Genomic DNA, 17,724 nt, shown 5'->3' with positions numbered 1-17,724 from the left:
AGATTTCTGGAAGTTGTTATTTCTGTCCAGTAGTGTCCAGTAGCCTAGGTCCCAGACTAGTAGTTTTTATATATCTATTCCCATTGTACTCAGACATCTCTAAGGCATTATTATTGACATTTTGAATCTGAGCTACTAAGATAGCTTTCTTATCCTGCATTTGATTGCCTTCATATCATCTGTTATTTATTCACTTTACATATAATATTTATGAGCTTCTCATCATGGTATCAGAGCCGATAAGAGCTCTTGTTTGTTTGTTTTTTCGTGAAGAATAGTGTTATAAATCTACACTTTCTTGCACCTTTTTATTCCAGATCTAGTTTATGTTTCACTCTTCTATAGATCTGTTCTTTCTCTATGGCTGCTGTAAATCAAAACCCAGTTGTACCTCAAAATCAAAACCCTTGTTTAACCTATCAAGACATGTTTAACCCATTATTTTTACACCCTTCTGATGGTGCTACCTCTATCCAAGTGGAGAAACTCCAAGGCAGCTCGAACTATCGCTCCTCAAAGAGATCATGGAAATCAGCCTTGCCTCCAAACGCAAGCTGGGATTTGTAAAAGGTACTATTTTGCCTCCTATTGACGATCCTGTTAAAACTGAAATATGGGAAACATGTGATAATATGGTTATCTCCTGGCTTACATCTAACATCTCCCCTGTTATTTGTAAATTGGTTATTTACATGACCACCTCAAAAGAGATATGGCAGAATCTAGAACAAGTACAAGTTAAATAGAGATGTCTATGAGCTGAAACAACACTCTATGACTGTTAACGATTACTATACTGCAACGAAAACAATATGGGAAGAACTTGACTCACTGAATACTTTGCCTGCCATAGCCAACCAAACACCTGAAATTCTCAAACTGTTGAATGATATTAATACTCAGCGTGAAGAGTCTAAATTATTTCAGTTTTTAAATGGATTAAATGATGTATACTCACCACAGTGAAGTCAGTTGTTACTTCTAACTCCTTTGCCTAGCGTAGAAAGTGCATCTGCCATTTTACAACAGGAAGAGGCGCAAAGGGATATGATTTATGGGCACAAATCTGCAGAACCTGATATCACAACAATGTATAGCAAAGCTCCATTAGTGAAAAACTTTCAATATACTCTTTGTGGATGAAAAGGCCACACCAATGATCGGTGTTGGTCCATGGTTGGTTATCCACGATGGCACTCGAATTATAAAGGCCCAAATCCCACTCATTCATCAATATCTACCAATGTCATAAACAGACCTCGTTGGAAGCCCAATCCCATACCTCAAGGAAACAAATTTGCTCATGCTGCTCAAGTATCAGACAGTGGTTCTTAACCTTCACTCTTCTCCCAGCAGCAACTAGATCAATTGGCCCAGCTAATACAATACACCAATATGCAGAATTCAACCTCAGGGGAGATATACCAGAAACTCCATTCTCTGGCATGATAAATTGTTTTGCTGCTTACACTGGATCATCTCATGACTGGATACTCGACTCTGGAGCATCTAACCACATGACTCCACATCTCTCCAACCTTCAGTCACCTATTCCTGTCACTGTTGCTAATCAAATCAATCTTCCTACCGGTGCAACTGTGAGTATCTCCCACACTGGTACTGTTTGTTTATCTAGCAATTTAATTTTGCATGATGTACTATATGTCCCTAAGTTTAAACACAATCTATTATCAGTTCAAAAACTCATCAAGTCAAATGATTATGAGGTTAAATTTTTGCCTACATATTGTATTATACTTGATCGTATCTCTCAGTCTGTGATAGCAGTTAGAGAAGCTTGTAAGGCATATTTCATAGCCTATTTGTATATTCAAGGATTTAACTCAACTCAAATAAGAATGTAATAAGTAAATAGTGGATCTACCGTCAAAGAGATCTCGCAAAGTAATATATGTCAAAGGATTCAGAAACAAGGTTCATCTACAGATTTGAGGAATTAATTCACTAGAAGAAGTTCAAGAAATTGATCATGCCTCAGTGATACAAATCAAGATTGTGGATTTAATCAAGTGACAGAGATCTCGTCAGGGTATCAGAGAATTACAAGGATTTAATCTGAAGAAAATCAAGTTGTCAAAGTCAAGACATGAAGAAACGTCACGGAAGTTAGTCACTCATGAACCAGACAGTACATCGAGTGTCAACATTGAAGTGGTGGAATTGAATCATAATTGACAGTGATTTTCAGAAGATTTTCAGAAGAATGGTTGCTGCTCAAGATTAGTATTAATTCTCTATTAATTAATTAAGTCATATAATTTAATTAAGAAAATAAATTATATCTGCAAAGATTAATTTATTGATTAATTAATTCTGAATTAATATTAAGGATTTTCAGAATTTAAATTGGATTAAAATTCATTTAAATTCAGCAAGACAAATCTGATTGTACTAATATGACAATCGGTATGACAATTGATAGTCATACCGAAAGTCATGCTAGTACAAACAATTGTCTTGCCGAAAGTCTCTCCAGTTCAAAGGATAGTCTTGCTAGCTATTGGGATTGTCTTGCTAGTTCAAAAGGATAGTCTCACCGAATGTCCTACCAGCTAAAAGGATTGTCATGCCAACTCTATTCAAGTCTGTTGATTTGTTAAAAAGGAAAGCAGCAAAACAGAAGTAAAAATTCAGAACACACAAGTCAAGAACAAAGCAGAAAAGAAAAACAAGCAGCAATATTTCATCTTTTCATCTACATACTTCAAGATTAAATTTCTAGATTGTAAAGTTAAATCCAATCAAATAGAAATCTTTATCTTGTTCTTGTGTAACAATCTAGCGGATCAAAATCCCTAGAACTTAATCTCAAATTGCATTTAACATTTGATTATAATTATTACAAAAATAGAAAAAGTTCATGTCGAATTTATTCTAGATTTGTGATAATTAATTTGAGATTAATTCCTTGTAATCGATACAGTTGTTGTAACACCTTTCAAGTTTAATAATATTCTTATTTAACTTGAATTTTGTTTCACATTTTTATTCCGCATTTAATTCGATTATTTGGTACTGTTTGTATTCAACCCCCCTTATACAAACACATTGGGACCTAACAATTGGTATCAGAGCCTTCTGATTAACGAACAAATCAAGATCCTAGACTTTTGTGATTTTCAACTCTTTGAATTTTTATTCATTCAAAAATTCATAATGACTTCACAAAAAGTTGGAACCGTTAAAATTCCACAATTTGATAAAGAGAATTATATTATGTGGAAGAAGAAGATGCTCTTGTTTTTACAAGTTGCAAATCCCAAATATTCGAACTTGTTAAAGAAGGATATAAAAACTCTGATGGTTATTGAACCGGAGGTGATAGTAGATGATGTGGTGACTACTAAAGCTAGAACCTATCCAAAAGAGCCCGAAGATTTTACTCTTGCTGAGAAGGAAGAAGCCTCCTTGGATGTCAGCCTTCAATTAATATTAATTGATTCCCTTGATCCTTTGATGAACAGACATGTGATGAACTGTAAAAATTCTAAACACATGTGGGAAACTATTGAGGTAATTAATGAAGGCACAGAGGAAGTTAGGGAGAATAAGTTGGAGATCCTAACCTCTGAATATGAACATTTCAAATCCAATCCAGGAGAAGGAATTACTGAAGTGTTTGAGAGGTACAATGCGTTGATCAACAACCTGAACATAAATGGTAAGTATTATTCAATCAGGGAGGTCAACAAAAAGTTCCTTTTAACACTACCAACTCATCTTGAACATAGAATCACTGCCATTAGAGAAGCTAGAGATCTGAGTGAGATTTCTTTGGATAGACTCTATGGTGTGTTAAAAACCTATGAGTTGGAGCAGATTCAGCAAAAAGAAGTCTACGGGAAAGATAGGATGATTAGCACATCTACTGCACTTGTAACTGAAGGTCAACAACAACAACAATCTCAACAGTTAGAAAGAATGGTACAGTTTTCCAAGGCTGAGGAAAATGTGTTAGTAGCAGAATATGATCCTCCTACTACAAATCAATCAAGTGGTGATTTTTATTCCTTGGAAGAGCTTGAGCAATTAGAAGATGAGTCAATGGCCCAAATTGTCAAGAGATTCTCCAATGTCAGATTCAGGGGGAATCCCAAGCTTAAGTACAAGTCCAACTACAACAAATTCCAGAAAGGTGGATCTTCATCCTCTAACACCAGCAGTGGTGGATACCAAACAGGGATGGTTGATCGGGGCACCATTAGATGCTATAACTGCAATGAGTTGGGACACTTTGCCACAGAATGCAGGAAGCCAAAGCAAGTAAGGAAGAACTCTTATGATTCCAATCAGAAGAGTAACTCTGAAAGGGCTTATCTGGCAAAGGGAAGAAGCTGGGATGTAACTGATAGTGAAGATGAAGAAGAAGGGAATCTTGCTCTTATGGCTATTGAGGGAAAAGCTTCATCGTCAAGAAAAGAGGTAAAATATACTGATGCTGAATTAGTATATCATCTAGGAGGCAACTTAGATAATGCACGTCGTGATAATGAACTGTTAAGTTTACAGATCAAAGACCTTGAGAAAGAGGTCAATGAATTAAGACTTGTGCATATTAATCAAGACAAATTAAAAGAACAAGTATCTTTTCTAGAGAATAGAGTTGACTGTTATAGAAAACTCGAAACTATTCTCAAAGACAAGATCACCGGTCTTGAGACTAAGGTTAGAGCCTACTTCAATTCTTGTTCGAAGGCTAAAGAGTTCTACAGTAAGCAAGTTGTTAATCAAACATCTGGAATAGGTTATGATTACAATGCTGCTATTAGAAAATTAGGCATAAACTCCCCTCCTCATGTTTGTGCTAAAGGGAGGGAAGTACCACATGTGCTTAATGGTGTTGATGAACCCCTCTATAAACCATCAATTGCTGAACCATTTGATGCGACCTCTTCTGTTATTCAAGAAGAAATACGTGTTGAGGATCATGCTAATGAGAAGATTGTTTCCAAGTCAAGTGAGTCGAAAGTTCCAGTCAAAATTGTGAAAGCAACTGAGACTAACTCAGACACACATGAGTTGGATAACAAAAATGTCATGTCTACCATGCATAAATTGCCTGCTGTTAATCACTCTCATAAAGCATGTGGTGTTTCTAATTGTATGTCTTGTGCTTTTAATATGATGTATACTTATTTTAATGATAAGCATGTTTCTAATAATAAGACTACTCCTCGTCAGCATGTGAATAACAAGAAGCATGATAGGTCTAAGACTGCTAGTCCTTCTAAGGCTAGAAAGGAGACATTTGTGCCTAAGCTTAAACAGAAATTTGTTAAGGCTGTTTAAAAGGTCAAATGTTCAGTCATTGAGGATGTTGAGACCATTAAAATTAAAAATGTTGTTTTGCCTGACAAAGGACAATTCTACAAGTATGACGGGCCCAACCAAGTTTGGGTTCCGAAGAAGGTCTAATCCATTTGAAGTGCAGGGCATTAAACAGGTGTAACCGGTAGTGTGGATTCTTGACAGTGGATCATCAAGACATATGACCGGAGATAGAGCCCTGCTATCAAATGTGGTTGAGAAAGCTGGCCCACTGGTTACCTTTGGAGATAACAGCAAAGGTTTATCTGAGGGATATGGCTGTTTGCAAGCTGGGAATGTTATCATTGTAATTTTGTATATTGTGCTAGGTTATTATCAGGAAGCAGTATCCAACATATAGCACCAGTGATGAGACTTGGGAATATTACGACATATCAAGCACCTGCTGCACATAATACTTGGAATTGAACTCTAGTAAGATGTGTGCAAGTGTACTCCTGTTTGGTGAGTCAAAAAAGGAAGTCAGTGCACCACAGTTCATGGACTTTGCAGTTGCAGATCTATTGGACTATGCAATCTCTTCTTCACAATCTCACTTCAGGTTGGTATGAACTAGTATAATGCTCAAGCAATCGTCAAGGACATGGTATGACACTCTAACTGCAGTTACAGTTTTATATGAATAAGTAGAGTCGTCATATTTATAACTCTCTTATCACTAGGCACAATCATATTGTTTTATATGTGCAGTAAGTTTTAGGAGTAAATCAAACTTCTTTCTACATTAGTGATTTCTTATTTCATGTAAAATCTTTTGAAATCACTATTGTACATCATTACTCTCAAAAGATTAAATGTATAATTTTCATTCATTATAGATTTTAAGTACATTTTATCTCTCTATATTGCCCTATGTTCTGTGATACAGGTTCAGTCTCCAATGGCTTTCTTTCATTGACAGTCATGAGGTTGAAAACCCACAACATCTATCCCAGACTGTAAAGACAAACACAGAAACAGAACCAACCAACACTCTCTTACCACTAAAAAGAAGTATGAGTGAGCGTGAGGGAGATAGTGCCTTAGTGCACCATATAAGGAAGGTTCTGAAGTCAACCCAGTAGCTCTGTCTCCTACATAGATGAGTAGTATTTAAACCGAGATAACTGCTAGCCCCCATACATCTTCTCAAAAAAACGTAGTGGCTGAAAAGGCACAAAAACAGTTACTAGATTCATTCTCTCAACAGGGTGCGTCTATTGAAATTTGTCTGTCGGCCAAGGTATCCGATGTAGTGTCACCACTTTAAACATAAACAATTCTTGATGCACAAGGAAAGGTTACACACACAAAGGATGAGTTGACGGAAACAAGAGTTTCGACCATTTCAAGGTCAGATTTGATTGTTTAAGGTTCGTTAATGGACCAATTGCCTTTACAGGTGTTAGGAGAGGATACTGATCCAAAAGCCATATGTCAGTGGTCAGTGTCTACCTCCCCAGGCTTAAATCCCCTGGATGCATTTGCGGATAGTGGACCTGACATAGGCGCAGATCGGCAACTTGTTGACAATGATTCAGATATTACCCGATGAGTCACAAGGAAATGTCTTCACCGACATTATAAGGGAACTTTGATCTTTATGCTAAATTCGATGGATCATTGTTTACCTTCCCAGAATTCGAATCTGGAACCCTGAAAGGGAAACTAGCAACTTGTAAATTATGAATCAGATTCATCTGACGAGTTTAACAAGGATGGGGATTTGTGAACTCCCATTGCACCACCTGTGACCTCCTTAAGGATGGCTAAGGTGATTTTCCTTGCAGGTACAGCTGATTTTTGGAGCTATGAGAGGAGTGATACACTTGTGAGAATGAGTGTAAACACGAGAGGAGAGAAGAGTGAAACACATGTGAGGTACACTAAACAGAATCACACACTCACAATGAGGAAGAAAGAAAAACTTCTTGTTATTTCTTTTCCAACCAATATGAGAACTCCTTCAGATGACGGCATACATTCCTTCTTTAAGGGGTAGATAAAAGCTTAAGTAATAGTTTGGAGAATTCCTCAACTAAGGGGGAGAAATAGCAGGGAGGAAGAAAAAGATCAAACATGTACACTACACCACACCATTGTTGTTTGTAACTACGGATCCTATTGTACGGGAGAGGTGGTAAACACAAGGTGATTTTCTAGTAAGGGAAGAAGCTGTTTTCAAAAGGGGAGTACCATTGGCTTTTATCTGCGGATCCTATTGTACGGGAGAGGTGGTAAACGAATGTGATCTTCTTTAATCAGTTGATTCTCATAGGGGGAGAAGCAAGAGAGATATGGGCTTCTCAACAGGAAATGTGGTTGTACAAATGAAGATGAAACTACTTGAAGATATGTTCAGTCTAGAGGAACATCTACTTGGAATCTGGAAAATGTTAAATATCATCCAGAACTTTTCTGCTATTTACTTTGCATTTCTGTTTATATCTTTTTCTTATTTGTTAGTTGAGTTATCCTCTAGGTATTTGTGTGTTATTGTATAACAAACAAATAGGGGGAGATTGTAAGGCATATTTCATAGCCTATTTGTATATTCGAGGATTTAACTCAACTCAAATAAGAATGTAATAAATAAATAGTGGATCTACCGTCAAAGAGATCTCGTAAAGTAATATCTGTCAAAGGATTCAGAAACAAGGTTCATCTACAGACTTGAGGAATTAATTCACTGGAAGAAGTTCAAGAAATTGACCATGCCTCAGTGATACAAATCAAGATTGTGGATTTAATCAAGTGACAGAGATCTCGTCAGGGTATCAGAGAATTACAAGGATTTAATCTGAAGAAAATCAAGTTGTCAACGTCAAGACATGAAGAAACGTCACGGAAGTTAGTCACTCATGAACCAGATAGTACATCGAGTGTCAACGTTGAAGTGGTGGAATTGAATCATAATTGACAGTGATTTTCAGAAGATTTTCAGAAGAATGGTTGCTGCTCAAGATTAGTATTAATTCTCTATTAATTAATTAAGTCATATAATTTAATTAAGAAAATAAATTATATCTGCAAAGATTAATTTATTGATTAATTGAATTAATTGATTAATTAATTTTGAATTAATATTAAGGATTTTCAGAATTTAAATTGGATTAAAATTCATTTAAATTCAGCAAGACAAATCTGATTGTACTAATATGACAATCGGTATGACAATTGATAGTCATACCGAAAGTCATGCTAGTACAAACAATTGTCTTGCCGAAAGTCTCTCCAGTTCAAAGGATAGTCTTGCTAGCTATTGGGATTGTCTTGCTAGTTCAAAAGGATAGTCTCACCGAATGTCCTACCAGCTAAAAGGATTGTCATGCCAGCTCTATTCAAGTCTGTTGATTTGTTAAAAAGGAAAGCAGCAGAACAGAAGTAAAAATTCAGAACACACAAGTCAAGAACAAAGCAGAAAAGAAAAACAAGCAGCAATATTTCATCTTTTCATCTGCATACTTCAAGATTAAATTTCTAGATTTTAAAGTTAAATCCAATCAAATAGAAATCTTTATCTTGTTCTTGTGTAACAATCTAGCGGATCAAAATCCCTAGAACTTAATCTCAAATTGCATTTAGCATTTGATTCTAATTATTACAAAAATAGAAAAAGTTCATGTCGAATTTATTCTAGATTTGTGATAATTAATTTGAGATTAATTCTTTGTAATCGATACAGTTGTTGTAACACCTTTCAAGTTTAATAATATTCTTATTTAACTTGAATTTTGTTTCACATTTTTATTCCGCATTTAATTTGATTATTTGGTACTGTTTGTATTCAACCCCCCCCTTCTACAAACACATTGGGACCTAACAAAGCTAAACATGGGTTTTACTATCTTGTTCATACTCTAAACCCAGTCAAATGGTTAACATCCTTGAAAAAATCAGCAATCACGTGTCTTGCTACCAATGATTCCACTTCTCTTAGCACTTGGCACCATCGGCTTGGACACTTACCTTTATCCAAACTTTACTTTATTCCTGACATTCCAAAACATCCACACAATGATCAAATCTGTTTGACTTTTCCTATGGCTAAATTCTAGAAATTTCCATTTGATCTTAGTGACGCCCATTCATCACACAAATTTGATCTAATTCACTTAGATATATGGGGCAATATAAGGTTCCGACCAAAGGAAATTTTCGATATTTTCTTACTTTGGTCGATGACCACATCAGATATACTTGGGTGACTCTTCTGGCCTATAAATCTAATTTCTTAGCTGTGTTCCGCATCTTTTGCAACTATGTAAAAAACCATTTTTCCACCTCTATTAAGGTCATTCGCTCAGATAACGCCCTCGAATTCCTTGATCACAAGTGTCTAACCTATTTTGCTCAACAAGGCATACAACACCAACAATTTTGCTCTCATAGACCTCACCAAAATGCTAGGGTCGAGAGAAAACACAAATACATCTTGGAAATTGCAAGATCCATTCGATTTCAAGCTCATTTCCCGTTGTCTTTTTGGGGATATTGTGTTGAAACTGCAGTCTACATAATGAATAGATTACCAAGTACAGTATTGAAGAATGTCACTCCCTATGAGGCTCTATTCAAAGAAAGTCCTACTTACTCTCATCTCAAAGTGGTGGGTTGTCTTGCTTTTGCCACAAACCCATCATTTACTATTGACAAGTTTCATGCTAAGGCAGTTCCCTGAGTGTTTGTCAGCTACTCTGCCACAAAGAAAGGCTATGTGTTACTAGACCTAACCACCAACAAAACTTTCACCTCACGTGATGTCAAATTTCAGGAAACTATTTTCCCTTTCCACCCAGATTTTGTAAACAACTACATGAACCCACTACCAGTGAAAGAAAATGGGCTACAACCTAGTTTACTGTTTGATGACATATGTATGCCTCCATTAGATTCTATTTCTCTCAATACTGAACCTACATCACCTATACACACCTCTAAAACTCACACATCCGAGTCAAGTGAAGACACACCACCACAACCTCCTCTCAGGCAATCGACTCGAACCCACAAACCACCGGCATATCTGCAACAATATCAAACCTTCTAAGCTTCTGCCACACCTGCGAAAAATATTTCAAATCTTGCTACTACTGTCGTATTGCCTGAATTCACATGCCTTATGGAAAATATGAGTATTCACAATGATCCGCTTTATTTTAAAGATGCTGTTACAGATCCTGGATGGGTACAAGCAATGAATATGGAACTTGAGGCCCTTGAAAATAACAACACTTGGAAAATTACATCCTTGCCTTCTCACAAAAAGGCCCTTGGTTGCAAGTGGCTTTTTAAGACCAAATACAACTCTGATGGGTCAATTGATAGAAAGAAAGCTCGGTTGGTAATTCTTGGATGCAATCAGACATACGGAAAGGACTATGCTGAAACTTTCGCCCCTGTGGCAAAGATGATAACTATCAGAACCTTACTTGATGTAGTAGCTATTCTTGATTGGCACATAATCCAAATGGATGTCACCAATGCGTTTTGCATGGTGACCTTCATGAAACCGTGTATATGAAGTTATCACAAGGGTATTCTCATCCTGGTTGCAGAATCAAACTTAATGACATTTCAGTAAAGTCTACATGTGAGTGGGTATGTCTTCTCCTTAAATCATTGTACGGGTTAAAGCAGGCTCCCCGTGAATGGTTCTCTAAATTGTCCTCAATTCTTCTTGAACTTGGATTTACACAGTCCCGGTCAGATTACTGTCTGTTTATACAAAAGTTGAAGACCTCTGTTACAGTCGTTCTTATTTATGTGGATGACTTGCTAATATGTGGGAATGATGAGGCATCAATTAACCATCTAAAAGAAATGCTCACTAAGTCTTTTCACATGAAAGATTTGGGGCTAATTCGGTATTTTCTAGGGCTTGAAATAGATCGAACACAAGCAGGCTTCTTCATATCGCAACAAAAGTACACAAAGGATCTCCTAGCTGAATATGGACTCTCTACTGCAAAACCTCTGAAACTTCCCTTGGACTCTCATCTGAAATTAACTCATGATCAAGGAGATCTTTTGCCCAATCCAACCATCTATCAGAAACTAGTCGATAAGTTGATTTATCTAACTATAACTCGCCCAGATATTGCATATTCGGTGCAGCTCTTAAGTCAATTTATGCAAGCTCCAACCACTGCTCACTTTCAAACTGCAAAGAAATTTCTACGCTATTTGGTTGGTACAACATCTCAGGGCATTCTCTTGGCTTCAAAAAGTGCTGCTCAACTACAAGCATTCTGTGATAGTGATTGGGCCACGAAGGTCCACGACTGGTTATTGCATCTTTCTCGGAGATTCACCAATTTCATGGAAGGCCAAGAAACAGACAGTTGTGGCAATAAGCTCCGCAGAAGCCGAGTATCGGGCAATGGCAGTTACTACTTGTGAAATCACTTGGTTGAAACATCTCCTCAAAGATCTTGGACTCAATGAACTGCCACCAACGATTATGTACTGTGACAATCAAGCTGCTTTAGCTATCGCAGCCAACCCAGTTCAGCACGAAAAGACCAAACATGTTGGCATCGATTGCCACTATGTCCGAGATGAACTCAAATCTGGGCACATCATCACCAAAAAAGTATCTTCAGCAGAACAGGTGGCAGATATCTTCACTAAAATCCTACCTGTCCACCTCCATCAAGCACACATTCGCAAGCTGGCCGCTCCTTCCAGTCGCTTCCACCTTGAGGGGGACTATTAAGAGGACCACACCAACAACCTTTTCTCGTCTGCAATAATAAGACAATGATGGGTACAAACTTACAAAAGGATTTCTGGAAGTTGTTATTTCTGTTCAGTAGTGTTCAGTAGCCTAGGTCCCAGACTAGTAGTTTTTATATATCTATTCCCATTGTACTCAGACATCACTAAGGCATTATTATTGACATTTTGAATCTGAGCTACTGAGATAGCTTTCTTATCCTGCATTTGATTGCCTTCATATCATCTGTTATTTATTCACTTTACATATAATATTTCTGAGCTTCTCATCATATCTAGGTAAGGAGAAGTTGCATTTCGATACGAGAAATTTGCAGTATATGACCTTGGCCGCCAGATTCTTGTAATCATGATATCATAATTAAAGGTATAGATAGTAGCATGGGAAAAGAGATGATAGTGTTATGTGTTTATAATAACCTATAACCTGAATACTATGTTGCTAGAACTCAGGTACGAAGTGTTTGACATGACATTAATTCGAGTTCAAGAGTAAATTTCTAAATTTCATGATTTAGGAACCCTGCCCTTATCTCGAACTAGTTTTTAGAACAATAAATTACTATGGTAAGCAATTTAGTTAGATGTATTTAGGCAGCTGGGTTATGTTGATTAATTTTAAGATACATTTATTTAAGCAGTTCAGGAGATAATGCTGAATTGGGGGTGACTCGGATAATGCAACACACATTCAAGAGAGCCGGATTCTAAATGTCAAAATAAGACGAAAAAGACAGACCTGGATTCAATGATAAATTAATTTATAATTCCAATGTAAAAACTGTTTTCTAGTATCTGCACAGATGTGATTAGGACAAGAATGCCAGAACAAGAACCTGTACATGTTATACTATAGTCTTTGCACTTTCTTCCTTGATAGACACAGATTGATGGGTATCGTAAAGTAATCCCGTCTTATATTCTAACTTCCCCTTCTAGGCCAATCTGTATGTGCTCTACCGGTATCCATTTATCCAATCTTTTCTTTCCTATAGGGTTGATCGTATAGTTCATCTTACCAATAGTTGTTTCAGATTTTAATATTTGAATTCATGGCCTCCACGAGTTATAATCAATCCGCAATATCTTCTACTGCAACTTCACTTCATACTCTGTGGGATGTTTTCTTGAGTTTCAGAGGTAAAGATACACGATATACGTTTACTGATCACCTATACAAAGCCTTACAACGCTCTGGCATACGAACATTTAGGGATGATCCTGAGCTGAGTAGTGGAGAAGTAATCTCACGTGCATTGCCTAAAGCTATTCAGGAATCCAAAGCCTACATTGTTGTCCTCTCGGAAAACTATGCTACTTCATCATGGTGCCTTGAAGAGCTAGTAGAGATCCTCACTTGTTACAAACGAATGAAAAGATTGGTTGTTCCTGTGTTCTACAACATTGATCCATCTGCTGTGCGATACCAAATTGAGAGTTTCAGAGAATCTTTTGAAAAACATCAAACTCGTCATGATGCTGAGAAAGTGAACGAATGGTGCCTTACACTTAATGAAGTTGCTGACATTTCTGGATACCATATATCTGAAAACAGGCAAGTCTGAGTAATTAAATTAATAAATTTATAGTTTGAGATAAGATTAAGTTAGAAACAGGGGGGAAATTTATCGAGGAACTTTATGTTTTTTCTTCGTTTGAATAGAACAAGAAACTTGACAGAGGGGCTTAAGAATAGCTTGGGTTAAGTCCAAAAGAAGTCTAAAATAAGTTTCTAATCTGATGGATGTTGTCTGCAGATGGCATTAAAGCGCACTCTTTGCATAATTGCTGAATAACCATTTAAAGATATTTTGCTCAACTATATATGATGTATGTTCTCATTTAAGAAATTGCATTGCAGGTCTCAAGCTGATATCATCGATGAAGTTGTTGATAGGGTTTTACTTGCAATCAATCCCATGACATTGGATGTTGCCAAATATCCAGTTGGGTTGGATTGTCGTGTTAAAGCCATATCAACGCTGTTAAAAAGTGACACAGAAGGTGTCATTAGGATCGGTATACATGGTATGGGTGGAGTTGGTAAAACAACTCTTGCTAAAGCTGTGTATAACCAACACTGTCAACGATTTCAGGGCAGCTGCTTCTTAGCGAACGTTAGGGAGGCTTCAAGAACAGAACAAGGCCTAGTATGTTTACAAAAGCAACTTATTGGCGATGTTCTTAAACGTAACAACATTAACATTGGCAATGTTGACCAAGGAATTGAGTTGATAAGAGCCAGAATTTGTTCAAGAAAAGTCCTAATTGTTATTGATGATTTAGATGACCCAAAACCACTGGAAGTTTTGGAAGGATCATTTTCTCCAGGAAGCGTAATTATATTAACGACAAGAAATGAAGATCTGTTGGATTCACTGGAAGTGGAAGCCAAATACAAGGTGACTGAACTGGATGATGATCAGTCACTTCAACTTTTTGCACAGCATGCATTTGGAGATAATAAACTGTCCGAGAAATTCACAGAATTGTCTAAAGTTATTCTAAATCGTGCTGGAGGGCTTCCGTTAGCTCTTAAAATATTTGGCTCGAACATGGTTAACAAACCTGAGGAGGACTGGAAATGGTTCATCGACAGACTGAATCGTGCTCCCATTGACGATATAGAGAAAAAACTTTTGGTCAGCTTTGATGCTTTGAAACCGATTGATCCTGTGTTGCAGGAAATATTCCTGGATGTTGCGTATTTTTACATTGGACAGGAGATAGAACCGGTTGTTAAAATAATGGAAACTTGTTACACGTACGTTGATCGTAGTATTGACATTCTAAAGAAAAGGTGTATGATAACGATTGATGAGTATGGGATTTTGGGGATGCATGATCTGCTTCGGGATATGGGCAGGGAAATTGCACGCAACAACTCTCCTGAGGAGCCCGGAAAACATAGTAGATTGTGGGTACCAGAAGATATAGGCACTGTGTTGAAGAATCGTAAGGTAATATTAACACTCCATATGTATGTAATACTTGCAGGCTTTTCATTCCTATCAATGTGTGTGTATCTAGGTATGTCAATTAGCTCCCAAGAGCAAATATGAATCAGACAAGCACAAATTTAACTTACTCTGTAGCACTTTTACTTTCTAGTAAAATGTTTATTTTATATTGGTCATTCATCAACATTTCTTCATTGATATATCTGTTAGGGGACAAAAACAATTCAAGGTATCATCTCGAACAATTTCAACTACAAGAATGAAGTGGAGGAAGTAACATTTACTGCGGAATCATTTCAAAAGATGAGTAAATTGAGATTTTTGTACCTCAATAACGTAAATCTCACTGGAAGCTTTGAACAGACATTTGAAGATTTGAGGTGGCTTTATTGGGAGTGTTGTCCTCTGACAAGCTTACCTTCTGAATTTTACCCCGAAAAACTGGTTACCCTTGAGTTGCCTCGTAGCAAAATAATAAGAATGTGGGAGCAAAACATGGTAGGTATTCTGAGCATGAATCTTGAAAATATGATAGTTTGTACAAAAGTGTCTGTTTTATATCTTCCAATTAAACTCATTTTGGCAGGTTTCGCAGGATTTTGTAAAGTTGAAGACTCTAAACATGTCGAACTCTTCAAATTTAATTACAACACCAGATTTCACTAGATTACCGTATCTTAAAACTCTAAATCTTGGGGGCTGTAGTATTTTGGAGGAGGTCCACCTCTCAATTGGAAGTTTAATGACTCTTGTTGACTTGGATTTGCGGAATTGTTCTAAACTTAGAACTCTCCCAAGCAGTATTTGTAACTTGATAGCATTAGAAATTTTAACTATTGCTGGTTGCAGTAGTCTGGAAGTATTGCCTATAGAACTGGGGTACATTGAATCCCTTGAGGTGCTTAATGCATGGGGGCTAACTGTCTCAACGTTACCTGATTCTATCGGAGATCTAAGTAATCTGGTTGAGCTGAGATTATCATATAACGATAACCTTAAAACTCTTCCAGACAGCATTTGTAACCTCACATCACTGGAAATTCTAGATTTCCGTTCTTGTGAGAAGCTAGTAGAAGTGTCAGATGGACTTGGGAATATTACAAGCTTAAGCGAGCTACGTGCAAGTAATGCTACTCAATTAAAAACGATTCCTGATATTAGTCAGCTTTCAATTTTAACAGAACTTGATCTTAGTGGTTGTCATCATCTACTGTCCATCGCAGAACTTCCCTCTAATCTGAAATGGTTAAATGCAACCAGTTGTACATCTTTAGTAAGATTACCAGACCTATCCAATTTAAAACAGTTGGTGATGTTAAACCTCAACAATTGTAGAAGTTTGACGGAGATTCAAGGCTTGGAGCGACTTGCCTCTCTAAAAGTACTTACGTTGAGAGGTTGCAACTCTTCTCTTTTGGCATACACATTGACAGAGCACTTCTTTCAGGTTTGATCTCATTCTCTTATGAATTTTAAGAAATAATCATGTATTATTTATGTAATTGGAATCCTTAGTATAATTCTCTTATTATTTATATGTTGATGTAACAGGTATTTTCTGGTTTTGGGCATATAATGGATATTATGATTTCATCAGCAGAGTATCCACACTGGATTAGTCAATCAAGTGACTTGGTGAAACAAATGTCATTCGATCTGCCTCCAGATGCGTCAGATAATCTCCAGGCGATTGTTTTTTGCTTTGAATGTGGGGGTACATTTAAAATTGATTATTTTGTTAAGAATACCACAAGCGATTTTATGTGGTGCAACCGTACTTATGCTCAGAATGACAATGATTCATTGATGCTAATAGTACCAAGATCAATCTTGTCAACCACAGATGCTATTAGCAGAATTGAAGTAAAATCAAATGTAGAAATGATTTATGGGATTCATCTGCTGTACAAAACGGAGATTACAATGATTAGCGCAGATGACAGCGACGTGGTCAATGTAGAAGATGAAGATAGCTACCATTATGAATGATTAAAAACATGTGAAGAGTGGACTTGATAGTGCTCTGTTTGGTTGATGCTAGTCGATTGTTTCTTCATTGCTTTGTTTTGGTTTGATGACTAATTGGAGCATGAAGTTAATCTGACAAACTGCTTAATGCAGATGAGTGATTGGGTACCAGGATGTTGCAGTGTTCTCTGTGATGGAGATGAGTGAGATTAGTGCTAATTTAGAAGATGTATAATTTTGAAACTGAAGAGTTCTATAAAGAAGAGAGTATGTTTGTCCTTGTTTATTTCATACAACCATTTGGCAAGATCATTACCATCAAAGCTGGTCCTTTGCCAATAACAAAATCCTGATGCAGTGGTCGAGCTCGTGCCCCCTTTACGGGAAGTCACTAATTTTACTTTTAGTGTGTTCGTGTGTGATTAATTATCAAAAAAAAGTTGGTCATTTTTCTAGAGCAAGATAGCAGATTAAAACAAAAATATACACAAATACTCAAAAATATTATTTTTAGTTTCTTTTGTTTGTTTTATTTTGTTGAATAGATATACTTCATGAATGTTTTAAAATATATGGAATTATAAAACAAAAATATTAGGCTAAAAGCACACATTTCTTTTATAGCAATGTGTTGATACTTTATAAAACCTTCAAGATCAAGGTTGGTTGTTTGGTTAGTCAGGATGCTCCAAGCCTAACCATAACATTCCTTCAAATTCCAGCAAAATAT

General features: G+C 36.7%; 1 protein-coding gene across 5 annotated transcripts in view; it reads left to right on the top strand.

The window, feature by feature from the left end:
- LOC141697183 (TMV resistance protein N-like) overlaps window positions 1-17,507 on the top strand; it is a 261,701-nt gene extending 244,194 nt beyond the window's left edge. For 4 of the 5 annotated variants that reach the window (XM_074501456.1, XM_074501454.1, XM_074501455.1 and 1 more), the window contains 4 exons: window positions 13,928-15,026; window positions 15,237-15,524; window positions 15,613-16,473; window positions 16,578-17,507. In XM_074501456.1, coding sequence (XP_074357557.1) covers window positions 13,986-15,026; window positions 15,237-15,524; window positions 15,613-16,473; window positions 16,578-17,015 — 2,628 coding nt within the window. In that variant the 5' untranslated portion in view covers window positions 13,928-13,985 and the 3' untranslated portion in view covers window positions 17,016-17,507. The remainder of the gene's footprint in view (window positions 1-13,927; window positions 15,027-15,236; window positions 15,525-15,612; window positions 16,474-16,577) is intronic. The other variant, XM_074501453.1, reaches the window with a different exon arrangement.
- Window positions 17,508-17,724: the final 217 nt, after the last annotated feature.

Source organism: Apium graveolens, chromosome 11 (genome assembly GCF_009905375.1).
Source record: "Apium graveolens cultivar Ventura chromosome 11, ASM990537v1, whole genome shotgun sequence".
Taxonomy (NCBI): domain Eukaryota; kingdom Viridiplantae; phylum Streptophyta; class Magnoliopsida; order Apiales; family Apiaceae; genus Apium; species Apium graveolens.
This window is presented reverse-complemented; position numbering and strand designations above follow the sequence as displayed.